This window comes from Glandiceps talaboti, chromosome 20, assembly GCF_964340395.1.
Source record: "Glandiceps talaboti chromosome 20, keGlaTala1.1, whole genome shotgun sequence".
Classification (NCBI taxonomy): domain Eukaryota; kingdom Metazoa; phylum Hemichordata; class Enteropneusta; family Spengelidae; genus Glandiceps; species Glandiceps talaboti.
The window spans coordinates 2,420,007-2,436,969 of NC_135568.1; the positions used below are offsets into that span (position 1 = coordinate 2,420,007).

At 34.9% G+C, this 16,963-nt stretch overlaps 1 protein-coding gene across 4 annotated transcripts in view; it reads left to right on the plus strand.

The window, feature by feature from the left end:
- LOC144450695 (uncharacterized) overlaps positions 1 to 16,963 on the plus strand; it is a 62,193-nt gene that overhangs the window by 24,540 nt on the left and 20,690 nt on the right. For 2 of the 4 annotated variants that reach the window (XM_078141354.1, XM_078141355.1), the window contains 6 exons: positions 524 to 631; positions 2,115 to 2,291; positions 6,637 to 6,875; positions 7,430 to 7,552; positions 9,328 to 9,475; positions 16,185 to 16,478. In XM_078141354.1, the coding sequence (XP_077997480.1) occupies positions 524 to 631; positions 2,115 to 2,291; positions 6,637 to 6,875; positions 7,430 to 7,552; positions 9,328 to 9,475; positions 16,185 to 16,478 (1,089 nt within the window). The remainder of the gene's footprint in view (positions 1 to 523; positions 632 to 2,114; positions 2,292 to 6,636; positions 6,876 to 7,429; positions 7,553 to 9,327; positions 9,476 to 16,184; positions 16,479 to 16,963) is intronic. The other 2 variants (XM_078141357.1, XM_078141356.1) reach the window with 2 other exon arrangements.

Here is a 16,963-nt window from a genome sequence, read left to right on the forward strand (position 1 = left end):
CTTGTATCAAGCTTTTTAAATAAATGATCATTGCACGCTATAAAGATATAATATCTCAAATTTCAGAACACTTCCAGTCACAATTTATAAATTTTAGAAATTTAAATGCAAAAAACTTTTACATTTTTACAGTGAGGTCAAATTATTTGTTAAGATACTACATATTTGATATAAGAAAAAGAACTGTTTTTTAAAATAAATATTTTGTTATTTCACCTTTTGAAATCGAAACTGACAACATAACCTAAGTTTGTCAAATGCTAAAAACTGACCAATCACATAATGACAGCTGCTGTCATGTGATAAAAATAAACCAATCACATGAGACCAGCTGTCATGTGATACAAATTGACCAATGACATGATGACAATAGCTGTCACATGATAAATACTGACCAATCAGTTAACAGATGATATTTGCTGAGGACTAAACTTGACCTAACTCTGACACCTAAGTTTACTATATTCTTTGAATCTATCATTCAAATTAAATAATGACTTTATTTTTTTTAACAATCTTACAGATGCAGATGAAGAGTCAGATGACTCGGGTCACTTGTCTGATGGAGAAAGTTATCCTGCATCCGTGGCAACAAGAAAATCAAGAGCTATGTCCCAACACTCACAGAAAGGTAAATTTAAAAACTTCACATCTTATCAAATACTTTTCTGCATAATTTGTTTGAATGGAAATCACCTAAAAAGAAACTTTACAAAAAGCTAGTACTTTTAATGATTCTAGTGATAGTTGAAAATGTGTTCTTTTTTTGATTTGACAGATGTATTACATCACTTCCCTTCTCACAGAGGCTTACCGAACAATAATTCTTGTGTACATTTTGTAAAATAACATATACACTGATTTGAATTAGTTTATTGTAATCTGTATCCACATGTAATTTTCAAAGATATTGAATTTTGTTAACATTGTTTCTAGATGGATGATGTAAGTGTATTATCAGATTCATGACTGTTTACTAAAACAAAAAAATTAACATTGAACAGAGACAGATGAGAAATCTTCTGTATGATTCTAAATTGCTTTCTGACTAACTTTTGATCTGTTCTCTCAGTAAAATAACAACAAAACAAATTCTTGAATGAATAATTAGGAGAGTAGACATATTGGTTTATTGTAAAATCTGTGATTTCTGTCTGAAGTAAAGTTTCATCAAACCCATTTGTGTATGGGCTATGGTATGATATATAAAAATGGTTACCATGGTAACAAGATAACAGTATAGCCGGCATCAAATAAAAAGAAACAAAAGTTGTACACTATTGATAGGAAAGAGATTGAAATGTTTATTTCAACCATAAGAAGAAGAATATTAAAATAATGATAAATTCTCTACTTTATTGGAATTTTATATATGATTGCAATGTCATATTGCCCTACTTCTACTTCTACAACTGTATAAACATCTAAAAAGGATTATTAACACACAGGCGTAACTCTGGTGGCATCCTTTAGATCTCACCCGTGTTCAGGGTGAGCATGATCTATGAGATTAGTGATATCGATGCTAGAAAGGGCAGACTTGAAACTGTCTTGTTTTAAAGCAGGAGGAAACCGGCATAATTCAGGGTTCAGACAATGTAGGGTGGGTTCAAACTGAAACTGGTAATAAGCACATAATCATTGATATACAGATAGAGAGACACAGTGTATACATACATATTAGTCACTGTCGCAGTAGAAAGTGATTGGGAGGGAATTGTGAATGGATTGATTCATTTTATTTGTTGATGTAAACAGTCATAACAGATTGATGACACTGATAATACACATATATCAAATATTTCTATTCCTGCTAATCAGTTTAAACCAGGACTTCACCATTTTCTTTTTTCTCCATTAAACAGGGGTGTATCAATATCATGTATATTTTGTCTTGTAGCATGCACATACATAAACACAAAACACACCTCTCCCTTGCAAATGGTTTAGTCTAAACCCCTCCCATAAAGCCGTAGCTATATTCCATTTTATGCTTATTAAAATGGAATTGCAAACAGCTTTATAAGGTTGTATGGTAGTGGACTGAACCATTTGCAATGAAGGGAAGGAGGGATTAACTCTTCAACTTGTCTCTTCCTCAAAAACCCCCCAAGAAATTGATCTTACTGCCGGAGACATAGATGCTACTATGTCTTTCACTCGTTGGAGCTACAGAGGTGCTAATGATGCAAATGAATCCGAGGATGAAGACAAAAATACCCAGCATGCTTTGAATCAATCCCAGCATGCTTTGAGTGATGAAGAAGGCATTGATGATGATGCCATTGAAGGTATCTGCATGGAGTGATGATTTAACAAACTAATGAATGTTTGTTCTGGCAAAGTTTCTCTGATGTTGTCAAAGCTCTTCAGTCTCTTTGTGTTCATCAAAATTTTTCTTCTCTTCAGCATTTCCAAATACTTTGTAAAGTTTACGCATCATTTACATATCATTACCATATTTCATACCTGTTAAAAGTCCCATTACATGTATTCTGCAAATGTCTGTTACTATGCCAACATGTCTCACTTAGCATTGTGTTTCTTCTTACAGTAGCCTTGTGGAGCTGAACTTTCACCTTTGACCCCTGCAATCATGACCTTTAACCCTTTACATTTATACATAAGCATCATCTTCTTATCCATATAAAAGTTTCAACTTTTCAAAACTGTTCTAGTGGTTGTTTTGGACTCTAGTTGTCATAGAAACTCTGTAAACATGTCAACTTTGGACTATCGTCAAACTTTCTAGATTTAAAATGTTTCGTATCAGCTGTGGTGTACTTGAAAAATGTTGTAAATTTTCTGGTGTTATGTCTTTACTCTGAATAACTTTGTGAATATTGTTGACTTTATTAGGTGTACTTACTGTTTCAATAACTCTATAATTCTACCCTAGCACAAACTTCACTTCACTTCTATGCACATGAAATGACTGCAAATCAAAGTACCTCACGCAAGTCACAATGCCAGCAAAGTTGCTAGATTTGTAGCATTCCAACAATCACAAATTAGTCTAGATGCTACACTTGCAAATCATCTCTTCAGAAAGATCTTGAGGTCGATGCATGGATAGCACTAGACTACCCACAAATATGCAGTGTGTCACCTTGAATTGCAAAGTATTAACAATGTTCTTGTGGTTTGTTGTGTGTGGTTGATGTGCATTTAGTTTGATATTTACCAACTAACAGTAACCCCACTATATATGCACTTGCAATGTAAAGAAAATAGTGGCTCCTTCAAGTTTGTGTTTATTGAAGGGGGTGCTATTATGAGCTCTGTCTGTATGTCTGTCCATGCATGTGATTTCTGCATTGTGGTTGTCGTTGTTGTTTTTGTCGGTGTCTTTGAAAAGTTCAAATCACAATAGTCATTTAAAGTATCAAGAATTTCACAGAATATTAGTCAATCAAATCAAACACAAATTCACTACACACACGTCATAATTTCAGTGTCATTTCATTTTCTGCAAAATTCCAATAAAAAGCATGTCATCCCACGCCAAAAATGCTAAATTGTCAATTTTTTAGTATAAATTGGTATTGAGAAATGAGAAATATTAATATTAATGCATGAGTGTGTTGCATGCCAACATAGAAATACTCCTTAGAAATGCCTGCCAACTTAGAAATGCTGCTAAGTTAAGAAAATGATGAAGTTTCACCATTATCACAAATTTTACTAAAACTATTGACAAAGAAAAACTAGATTAAATGGCACACTAACGAAGCAATTATTAATTAAAAATAACAATTAAAATCAAAAAATAATATTAATATTTACTAGCAATGAGAATTAGCCTTGCATTTACATTCATATTCATATTTAGAATTGCAGTCGACAGAGATGTGGTCGGCAGTGTATTCATATTCACATCAGGAATCCATGCAATATTAAATACAACAATGGTGGATGTCTGAACTATTAAACCATAGACATTGAAGACAAAGTTTGGCCTTCATTTTCTATGTGTATAATTATTACCATTTTAGCTGGACGTTTTTATGGGATATGTTTCCAGTCAAATATTAGCAGTCAACATAATTTGACTTTGCAAAATGTTACTTGAATAGTGTATGTACCTATTAACTTATTGCAGTGACCATGTCTGGTACAGAAATAGTGGTAGTAGTGAAATTTATGTAAAAACAGGGAAGCGAGGAAACAAGAAAAGGAGGCCATATAATTACGTAAAATGGGAGGAGCCCTTGTAATAGGAAGGGAGGGGGGAGGACTACATCATAACTTGACAAATGTGTATAACTCCATTGTTGGTAAAATTCTGTGATAGTTCTCATTATGACATGTGATAGAGTTGAATTGTCATGTGATTATGAATACAGCATAACTTAATGAACATGTACAACAATTCAACTCCATCACTTCTTACCAACCACCTGTCACTAGATCATTAGTCTGCCTAAAGGAGCATCCAGGCAGTAGGAGAGAGTACAATGGCTCCATTAGTAGTTTTCCGATATAGCTATTCTTTAGAAGTTTTATTTTTAACCTTTGGTTGTGTTAATATCAAAATTTGAAATGCATGTAATCTTATTGAATAATTAACAAAACTTGCTAAAACAAAAGCAGTGGGTCCTAGCTCGAGTGAGGGCGCTAATGTAGTTAACTACGGTAATTGGATACCACAAGTATCATCCAAATTCGTTAAGGAAAATAGCAAATTAAAAAGATTCCAGCCCAACTAAAATGTCCAGCTATATGGTAGGTGATATGAGTTGCAATCTTGAAAATGAATGCAGACACATCTAAATAACAGTCTTCCTCCAATGTCGCATTTAGCGTTACATCTACATGGTTTCCATAGCAACTAAGCCGCGTTCCATTCTCTCATAATATTTCCATTACAGAGTAATGATGTCATCCATAATAAAAGATCCTTGCTTTCAGGAGCTTGTTACCATAGCAACAGAATCATTCATCGTGCTACCATGGAAACATAACATTGATACAATTGCATCATTTAAATAGTTGTAAAATGTCTTGATCTTTACTTCTATGTCATACATACCCACAACATTCTCACTATGTTACACATAACCATACATAATGTTTATTTCAATGTTTGTAAACATGTACCAGTTTTTTTGAACCACACAATGTTTAAATAATAACAATTCCATATTTACTAAATTTCAAATTTCCTCATTGTCAAAGTTTTGTTTATGTATATTGTGTCCAAGAGCTCATTATATATAGTTCTATCACTTGATTCAGTATTTTGGAATGTTCTCAAATTCCTTCAGGATTTCATTACAGCCACAATAGCTGAAGTTTTTCTGATTTTTTTTAATTTCATAAATTTGTTGTTCTTTGAACCACAGCATATTTTTCATCCAGTGATTTATCTGTATACTGCCCTCTATCATTGTTTTTTTGTCATCAAAATAATTTTGAGTGCGTGGCAAAATTTTGAAACTCAACAGCACAAAAATAAAATGGAGGTAGTACCCGGTATGTGTGTGATTAAACAATAAAACATATAAAACATATAAAACACTTAAAAACCTTGGTTTTAGGTGTCATCCATGACCAAAATTTAACCCATTTTCCAAATCTTGGTGCTCATTCACACATTTTAAATCTGTAAAAAATTACTGCAAATTGGCAACCAGAGTACCGCATATTTATTCATGAAAACTTTAAAAAAAATTGTTGATTCTTGGCAAAAAATAGTTGATGAAATCTGCTATTGTGGCTTTAAAAGATTCTGATAAGTATAAAAATTGACAATTGAAAAATTAAAAAAAATAGTTCATGTTCAGTTACTATAGTAACAATTTTTGAAAGATCAAAAATCAGGAAAATTAAAATAGTAAGAGGTGAAACATCTTCCATGTTGTTAGAGTTTACATATACGTAATACATTGATGATATTCCATTGTCCAAGTTGACAGAGTCAAAGCTTCAATAGATAAAAGGATTCTTCTATCTAGTGTCTTCAATGACAGTAGTATATACTCAGAAGAATATCCGTATCTATGGTAGCTTCTTGTCTCCTCAAGGAGGACTTCAACTGATCTTTGTACACGTTTCTGTGACATAGAATATTTCCTTGTACATATAGAGGAAGTATGTCAATTTCACAGGGAATCTATGTACATATTCATTGCACAAAATCCAATAGTATAAGCCTGCAACTTACCGTACGATAACGCAATGAAAGCGTGTGCAGTGATAAAAACAGCAAGAAAAGGAACAGCAAAATTTTTTATGTCAAAATTTTGAAAAAAAATTTCAATTTCGTTTGGCAGAAATGGTCATGGTTTCAATGCCAATATTTAAAGCAAATGATACTGAACAGATATTTTTTTTAAAAATTACTGTATTTTGATCAGAATCAAACGAATATTCACTTCTAAAATAGATGATTTCTTTTGGCTGTTTGAATTTTTTATTTAAAGTTCAGTTTGTATCTCAAAGGATCATTTCTGATTTGTGTTGTCCAGAAAATGCTGTTTTATGTCATTGCTATGTGGTTTATACTTTTGATAATAGATGTTAGTTGTACATGTAGTAATACTTGATGTCAAATAACCATCTATATTGGTGTTCCTCACTCTAAATCTCACAGACACTTCTCTAAAACTATCACTTTTCTTATTATGTTCCTAGGTGATGGACAGAGTCATGTGTCCATCCCAGTAGGGGATCTTTCACCACGAACTGAGTCAGTCAAATCGGTAAAATCGGCCAAATCGGCCAAATCGGGCAAATCGGAGGTGTCAGCTAAAACAGCAATATCTACAAAGTCACAACTAGAAGTGTTAGAAGATCATGCTTCAGCTGTTGCAGCTGCAGTGTTAGAACGGCCTGGAACAACAACTGGTAGAGATCTTGCCAAAGATGCACAGGTAAGTAGTGACATGCTAATTAGACACTGTCTGCCATTTTGAATTTGATGGCCATATTGAATTTGATGGCCATTTTGAATTTGACGGCCATTTTGAATTTAACGGCCATTTTGAATTTTACAGCCATTTTTGTAGATCACGTGACATGATTGTACATGCATAAACAAATATGAAATGACATTCATATGCAAAGTAAAGGTGACTTCGCAAATATGCAAATAAAAATTACATCACGAATATGAAGCAGTGTATTTTCTAAGGTTTTAGAATCATTGTACATCAAACGAGATATCTATTTTAATATTAGCACATCTATTTGATATTGGACTCTTGGTAAAATTTGATAAATTTGATGATAGATGCTTGATAAAATATGTTGCAAAATCATGATCTTTTTATTGACGTGTTTATCACATGACTACAATTTAAGTTTCAGCAAATCTGAAAACCAAGCTCATACACCTTCATTTTCTTTTCAAGGAAAATAAAATTAAAGTCACCCCTCCAACAATCATCAGAATTCTAGGTTGATATTTTGATTTCATTATATACAGGCCGCTGCACAGTTATGGTCTAAAATGTTAGGCGAGTTATTCCAAACTGATGACGTTCAACCAAACAGGACAAAATCTGCTGAAGAATGGCATCGTAGGAATTCTATTGATTCTTTATGGAGTGTAAGTATTGATGTTATGGTGGAGGTAGGAGTGGGGTATGGGTGGGGTGGGATGGGGGTGGGGGTTTGAATTCTATTGATTCTTTGTGGAGTGTAAGTATTGATGTTATGGTGGGGGTATGGGTGGGGTGGGATGGGGGTGGGGGTTTGAATTCTATTGATTCTTTGTGGAGTGTAAGTATTGATGTTATGGTGGGGGTATGGGTGGGGTGGGATGGGGGTGGGGGTTTGAATTCTATTGATTCTTTGTGGAGTGTAAGTATTGATGTTATGGTGGGGGTATGGGTGGGGGTGGGATGGGGGTTGGGGTTTGAATTCTATTGATTCAGCGTGGAGTGTAAGTATTGCTGTTATGGTGGGGTGGGGTGGGGTGGGATGGGGGTGGGGGTTTGAATTCTATTGATTCAGCGTGGAGTGTAAGTATTGCTGTTATGGTGGGGTGGGGTGGGGTGGGATGGGGGTGGGGGTTTGAATTCTATTGATTCAGCGTGGAGTGTAAGTATTGCTGTTATGGTGGGGTGGGGTGGGGTGGGATGGGGGTGGGGGTTTGAATTCTATTGATTCAGCGTGGAGTGTAAGTATTGCTGTTATGGTGGGGTGGGGTGGGGTGGGATGGGGGTGGGGGTTTGAATTCTATTGATTCAGCGTGGAGTGTAAGTATTGCTGTTATGGTGGGGTGGGGTGGGGTGGGATGGGGGTGGGGGTTTGAATTCTATTGATTCAGCGTGGAGTGTAAGTATTGCTGTTATGGTGGGGTGGGGTGGGGTGGGATGGGGGTGGGGGTTTGAATTCTATTGATTCAGCGTGGAGTGTAAGTATTGCTGTTATGGTGGGGTGGGGTGGGGTGGGATGGGGGTGGGGGTTTGAATTCTATTGATTCAGCGTGGAGTGTAAGTATTGATGTTATGGTGGGGTGGGGTGGGGTGGGATGGGGGTGGGGGTTTGAATTCTATTGATTCAGCGTGGAGTGTAAGTATTGCTGTTATGGTGGGGTGGGGTGGGGTGGGATGGGGGTGGGGGTTTGAATTCTATTGATTCAGCGTGGAGTGTAAGTATTGATGTTATGGTGGGGTGGGGTGGGGTGGGATGGGGGTGGGGGTTTGAATTCTATTGATTCAGCGTGGAGTGTAAGTATTGATGTTATGGTGGGGTGGGGTGGGGTGGGATGGGGGTGGGGGTTTGAATTCTATTGATTCAGCGTGGAGTGTAAGTATTGATGTTATGGTGGGGTGGGGTGGGGTGGGATGGGGTGGGGGTTTGAATTCTATTGATTCAGCGTGGAGTGTAAGTATTGATGTTATGGTGGGGTGGGGGTGGGGTGGGATGGGGGTTGGGGTTTGAATTCTATTGATTCAGCGTGGAGTGTAAGTATTGATATTATGGTGGGGTGGGGGTGGGGTGGGGTGGGGTGGGGGTGGGGTGGGGGTGGGGTGGGGTGGAGTGTTTGAGGTGTTGAGAGTATCCTAATTCCCTATACAGCTGGATTACTAGTAATCATATTATAGGTTGATAGTTTAAGAATGGCAAATAAAATCCTGATAGCGTGTATATTCCCACTATCTTGGCCCCTCCACAGCGTGTATTCCCACTTTCCCAATCATTTAAAAGTGTATTTCCATTACCCAACTGCATTTTTCATTTCCATTTTCCCAACCACTTCTCAATGTATATTCCTATTTTCCCAACCACTCCATATTGTATTCCCACTTTTTCAACCACTCCACGGTGTGTACTTCCAGTGAAAATTGACAAGTTTCTATCCATTGTTATTGTTAGTTGGAATCCAGTTTACCTGACATTGACACCACATGGCCTGGTAAATCTAAAGCTACAAAGCCAAGAAAACCACACAGGATAACACACAAGAAGAGTAACTCAGCTGAAGCAGCAGTGTCTCTTCTAAGACAGAAACTACGACACGCAGGTCAGTAATAGCTAACCATTTGTGATGTTTTCTCTAAATTGTTGTTTATTTACTTTTCAGAGGAAAGCCAAACTCAGACCATTATCTGGTGATTTGTCGGACAATTTTAAATTGATCATATAATTGAGGATTGGGTATTTATTTTGGATTTTAAATTCATAAAACAATTTTCTCATGGCTTCCTACTTGAAAAATCAACATGAAACAACATATGTTGAGTCCTTGTTTGTAACTCAGAACATTGCAAAAGATTAATAAATATATAATGTTTGTTTTTCTAAGTACAATAACAAACTTTTTATACATTTTTTAGCTTTTTGCAATGTATTGAGTTACAAACACAGACTTTATCATGTTGTTTCATATTGATTTTTAATGTAGGAAAGTCACGATAAAAATTGTTTAATAAATTAAAAATCCCAAATTAATACCCAATCCTCATCCATATGGACACTTTGAAACAAACTTAGCGGACTACAAGCTGAGTTTATTATAATATTTTTGGGGCATATTTTCTGAGATTAAAAGGTACCCATCGGACCATCACTTGCTGTTGGTAGAACTCAAAGATGATATTAGGAATAATACAGAAACCATTGTATGATGTTGTACTTTATTATTACACTTAACTAAAAAAACTAGGAAACTGCTAGTATTCTATCAAGTGTGCTAAGAATGTCAGAAGGAGATTTCAGTGCTATTGAAGGCATTACAGCAGAAATATCGAAGGGTCATGTGTATCATACACATTTTATGTTCCCCATGAACACTTTAGATAGATAAGAAACAGGCTTCCCTACTGACTAAGTGCAAACATGATACAGAAATTGTTTATGTTGTCACATTGTCCTTTCATGTCTTTTTACCTCTTTTCATTACCACTTGTCAACTTCAACTAAATCTGTTCATAACAATAAAAAAAAAATAATAATAATATATAAAGGGGAAGGAAATAGTGTGTTTTATTTACAAGTTTCATGTAATTTTATGAATTTATTCTTGTGTTGTGGTCATTTTAAGGTGGTTATTTGGCAGCTGGTATCACAAACTATTAATATTGATGACTATATGTACCTAAATAACTCAAGTATGAAACTATGGACAAAAAGTCTTGTTTGACGTAGTGTCCATAGTAGTCAGGAGGAGTGTCTTGGCAGGCCTTCTCTCCAAAAAGCTAAGAATGCAATATGAACTCAGTAATTCATATTCAGTATTTTAAACCATGACTGTCTCATTATTGGCAATCGTGAGGAAAACTTATATCAAAATTAGCATATCACTTGTTGATGTTTAAGTTTATTTGTAGAAAGGTCACGTTTCCATATACATCCAATGTGGTCATATCTGGTTAACTTGACACAATTAACATATTGTATGCATCATGTGACTTATTCAACCAATCAGCTGCTATGCATGGTATCCATGAAAAATACTAGATTTGAATTGCTGAGTTCACAGACTATGGAGAGAATGCTTATCAGGATAACCCTCCAGCTTTACACAAAGACTAAGTTTTGCAATGCATTGTAGTAAATCTCAACCTACTAGCTGGCTTGGGATCAAGATGTAACTAAAGCGTTTTGGAAGTTTTGTTTGTTACTATATTTTAATCACCCAATGGTAAACTTGTGTGTAGAGCATATGGAAGTTATAATTATTGTACGACAGACTAAACATTTTTGAAAATATGATGAAAATAACATTGGTTACAGACCCAATATTGTATTTCATCTTGTTTGTAGTCATACAATCATACCTGCACATTAGTTTACCTCAAGATTGAAGTGAAACGATATCTTGTGAATTCACTATGTTTAATAAAAACTTGGATGTTAAATAAGATGAAATATGTTGGTTTCATTCCCTTTTGAGTTATCCATATACTTATCAGTACACTGCTGGTATCAATCAGAACTTCTGTGGAAGTGATGTATAGGCCTTGATAGGGTACTTCTGTTAAACATATTGTGACTGATTCTATTGTAGTTATAAGCAGTCAACAACACATTTAATAGAAGTTGCCTAGCAACTCATATATATCACTAAGTTCAAATCCATGCCAGCTCTGTACTGATAAATATAAGTGAATGAAACCATAGACTTGTTGGTGGAGGATCAATGATGAAACCAACACATCATTCTCGCAAACCAGAGCTGTTATTTCTTTCGCTACACTTCGAAATAACGGTGGCACACTCTGGACAGTGCCATAAAAGAGGCCGTGGTTTGCGATAATGCAACACATTTGATCTCATGTAAAATCCAAGTTTTTATCAAACATAGGAAATTCACAAGATTACACATGTATGTAGTAAAACTTTCCAAAAATGCCCAATTTATATAGTACTTGGGTTTTACTGTATGCTACTGTTTGATGCATGATGCATGTATAAACATTATTTACTAAACCATCCACAGTTTGTGATACCAACTGCCTTTATTTTGGTTTTTGGGAATTAAAGTTGTAATATTTGAAATGTATTGTAATTTTCATTTTAGACCCTAGATTCTTAAGGGCTGTAGATTTCACCAAAGGTAACGGGATAGTGGTGTAATTGTCAAACACAAAAACATAACAATTTATTGATGTACAAATAACATGTCACTTTCACAAAATGTGTTGATTTGTCAGCTCCAAGGTGTAGTGCATGAAATCAAGTACCGATATGTTTAGTATCATATTTTCATTATACCAAATTCATTCAACACAGATGATCATGTAAAGTACACTGATTTCATAATATTTTGAAATATGGTTTTTTCGATTACCTCATTCAAAATGATTTAATGAATTGAGCTTTCTGCAAACTGTAACAAGAAAAATAGGATCAACACTGAATGTATGTGACTGATCTGTTAAGTATGTATTTTCATTTATTTCGGGCAAAACGAGTGCAACAATGCTCAATATAGCCTGTAATGAAAAATAGAAAGGGAAAAAATCAAACAAAAAAATAATAAAATAGATAAATAAAAAAAAATGAAATGACACAAATACAGAATTTTATTTGATCACAAAAATGACAAAACAATATACCTAATGCAAAATAATTTGTTGAATTTGACTTCTGCAAACTTGAAGAAAAATATGACCAAATAAATCTATTTATCAGTGTATGGATACATCATGCATGCATCTAGTAAGATTGTCATTGAAGGTGTGTTTAATTTCTATTCACACCTTCAGAACTGTTCAACAAAGATGTGAGAAGTAACTTGGAACTGACAAATGACAAATTGTTTGTGGTGTGGTGTGGTGTAATTTTGCATGGAGTGAATTTTTAGCATGATGGCTTTTAAAAACTAACCTGTATTTAACAAGAAATGCATCATTGCTGGGATTTTTTAGTTTGTTTGGACTCCTTTTGTCAGTGTTTTTGCTTCCACTTCATGCTCATGCTTTCGTGAAAGCATTTTTGATGACTATGTTTCACAGCCAGTATGTCAGAAATAAGTTGCTCTTTGTATTAAAATAAGATTTGTTTGCGAATAGTATTATTTTTTCATTCCTGTAAAAAAAATAATGTTCTGGATTACGCTAATGTGAATAATGAAAATGAGTATTACTATTAGATATAGGTATTGTCGTACGACAATGGAAGATAAAGTATTGACAAGTTAACACGGACACAGACTAAAACTAATGTTACAACATGTTGTCATAAAAGCCGTCAATACACATTAGTCTAATTATACTCACAGTAGAGCAGCATCTCTGCTGTGTGTTTTTCTCAAGTTTTTCTCAATTTCATTCAGTGTGTAGACCATCCTAATTACAAGGTACTACTATTACTCACATGTGTAATCTACCACATTGAACAAGAATAGTTTTAGTCTTTGCCTGTCTTAGTTTGCCAATAATATTTTTTCCATCATAGTATTTGGTCATACAAAGAAGTACAATTCTTTTACCAAGACCTAAGAACTTTATTTCATTTAAAAGTAAACAACACTTTAAAAACAAAGGCAACTTATTTTGATAATGGCTTTATGTTTTTTTTGCTTTTTGTTGGTGTGAATTGGGGTGTAACATGATTTTTATTTTTCATTCTCAAATCTTTCTGGATCTGCCTTTCATTTCTTCTTTCTACCAACCCTAGTTGATCAAATCTTCTTGGTCGAATTTAGATTTTTGATCATAAAATATACATGGAATGAGAATTTATAGAAGTTTTCGTAGAAAACCTCCAACTAACCAGCTAAAAAATCAGGCAAAAGAATTCAGGGATACCTGTTGAATTTTGTTGTTAACAAAATTTCAATATGGCCGCCAAAAATTTCTTTTCAACATGTAATTTCAAGATGGCTGCTAAAAAATTACAAAACTCGGTGAAAAACACAATATCTTTCTTTTGAAATACCCATTTCAAGAATATTCACACAAATTTTCATAATCTAATTTCAAATTTTTAAACTGTCGTAAACAAAGTTTATAATGATGAAAAAATTGACCAACATCCATTTTATACAAGTATAAAGAGGAACACTACTCCAGGAAATAAAGGCATTTTGATAAATTTTGAATTAATTTCAAGATTCCTAAGTGCTTATTACTTTCAAATTTAACAATCATGATATTTGATATATTCTGCTATTGCATTATGGATGTTTTCTGATTTCATTGAGACAAAGTGTGTCCATAGCAAGAATCTACACTGATCAGTGAATGGAGAACAAGTTTCAGCTCATTTTTTTTGGCAATAGTGTCTAATGTAAAATAATTTAACGAATCTCCAGAATCTAAAGTTTACAAACATACCTTTATTTACTGCAGTTACTTGTTCCTTTAATCTTGAAATTTTACAAATTTATACAAATAGGTTGGTAGGAGAAGCACTTGAAAAGTCAGGCATTCTTTTGTCACGTCTTTTCAACGTGACACAATTTTCACTTTATTTCAATGTGACAATATTTTCCTTCACAGCTTCAGATCTCCTTGATGCAGATGAGATTGAGAATAGGCTTAAAAGTATGTTGATATATATGGTGTGTGTGTGTGTGTGTGTGTGTGTGTGTGTGTGTGTGTGTGTGTGTGTATGTGTGTGTGTGTGTGTGTGTGTGTGTGTGTACGTGTGTGTGTGTGTACGTGTGTGTGTGTGTGTGTGTACGTGTGTGTGTGTGTGTGTGTGTGTACGTGTGTGTGTGTGTGTGTGTGTGTGTGTACGTGTGTGTATAAATGTATGTATGTATCTGTGTGTGTGTGTGTCTGTCTGTCTGTCTATGTGTATGTGTCTGTGTCTGTGTCTGTGTCTGTGTCTGTGTCTGTCTGTTTGTGTCTGTGTCTGTGTCTGTGTGTGTGTCTCTGTGTCTGTCATTTCAACACCAATCAAAACACAAAATGAAATATATTCTAAACTCTGTTTGTAGATATGAATGATGCCCAAATTTTCTGTCTCCAACTAAACACTGTAGAAAAACTGTTAAAGATTTACAAACCCCTTTGTAAAGACTAAATAGAAAACCTAGCCTAGTAGAATGAACCTCAGAAATTATCTCTTTAACTTTACTGTTACTTTGTTCAAGAAAACTTCAACACATTCTCAGTGAAAATCAATGAACATAATCTGGGGTAACCATACCAACAATCATCCAAATTATTGAAACTCTCAACCAAACAACATCCAAGTTATTGAAACTCTCAACCAATCAACATCCAAGTTATTTAAACTCTCAACCAATCAACATCCAAGTGATTTAAACTCTCAACCAATCAACACCCAAGTTATTGAAACTCAGCCAATCAACATCCAAGTTATTGAAACTTTCAACCAATCAACATCCAAGTTATTTAAACTCTCAACCAATCAACACCCAAGTTTAATACTGAGATACATATCATACACAGTGTTTTGGTGTTGCAATGGCAGGCTGCAGAACACAATGTTTGCTGATTGCTGATTCAGAAAGCTGATCCTCTGTAGTTTAGTAGGGAATGATCTAACATCACGTTACTTTCAGCACTTCACTTGTAGTGTACAATGCAAGTTTGAACACTGTATAGCACAGCACAGATTAACATCATTGCAGTCGGTAACCCTGTCCATGCTTGTCTAATTGACATACCTTGACTGACGTACTGACATTTTTAGCCCCCAGCATGTTAGTGCCATGCAAACAATGTACATGTACACACAGGTATACGAAGCATCAAAATATTTGGTATTTTGATATGTATGCATATAAAACACACAATTTGGATACAGATAAGCATGGAATAGCAAGATAAGCTATCTGTCAAAAATCTATCAAGCACAGCTGCACATATACACGTATATGACCTTTCACATCAAGTAATCGACATGACCTTTGGCATCAATTAATTGACATAACCTTTGACATTGACTATTTGGCATGACTTTTAGCCTTGAAGCTTGACCTTTGTCATCAAATATTACACAACCCCATTGAGTGACCTTTGACACCAACCTATTGAATGACCTTTGACATCAAACCCTCTGAATGACCTGTGATATAAACCCCCTCAATATGACATTTGAACCCATCTTCAGTTATTACCCTTGTTCTAATCTTTGACCCCATAAAGATTACAGCATGGTATATCTTTGTATTGTTAAACAAACTAATACAGCTCTGCATATTGAATGTTGTTTGCTTTGTTTATAAATTAACAGATATGGAATGAGATTCACAGCTAACAATAATTTAATTGTTGTTTAGAGATAGACTAATGTAAACAACTAATTTATAGGAGAAGCAGAAAAAGAGCAACAGGTAACACCTGAACCAGAAACTGAAACAGAAGAGGCAGAAGTTGAACCAGAGGAAGATGAACCCGAGCCATCACCACAAGAAGAACCTAAAACAGCAGATGTTGTCTCAGCTGAGCCATCAGCTGAGCCGACTCCTGTCTTAGCCGACACTGATATAGATGACGCACTAAGTAATCGCTCTAGAAGTCCTTCTGTTAAGAGTGCTCGTAGTACTAAAAGTATTCAAGATGCCTTGGGTGGGGTCAAAGAAGGCCATATATACCACCCAGCAAGTGAGTCGATGTTGCTATCGCAACTAAGCATGGTGGTGTTGGTATCTTTAATATAATGCATGAAATTAACTGAATATTAATTCTGGTTATGGAGCACTACATGCATGTTGAATAAATAAAGTAATATGTAAGATTATTAAAATGGTGTAAATTATGACAACAGGGATCAGAATTCTTGTTCATATCTATAAAGTTATAATGTAAAAGTGGTATCAGCTACTAGGCTGTCTACTGGCATGATAAGTGTGTCTCTGTAATGTTGTTGTATCCAGTACTAGAACAATAATGATAGAATGATATTTTGGAGTCATACCCATCGTGCCAGTTGACAGACTAATCAGCAACAAGTACAGAATGCATGGCTTGATAAGGATGACTTGCCTAAATCCAGAAATTTATTTCTATTAGGTCATCTCCGTGGGTCTCATGTATAAACAGTCTTCATATCAGATTGCAATTTTTGTTATAGATGTTATTAAACATGA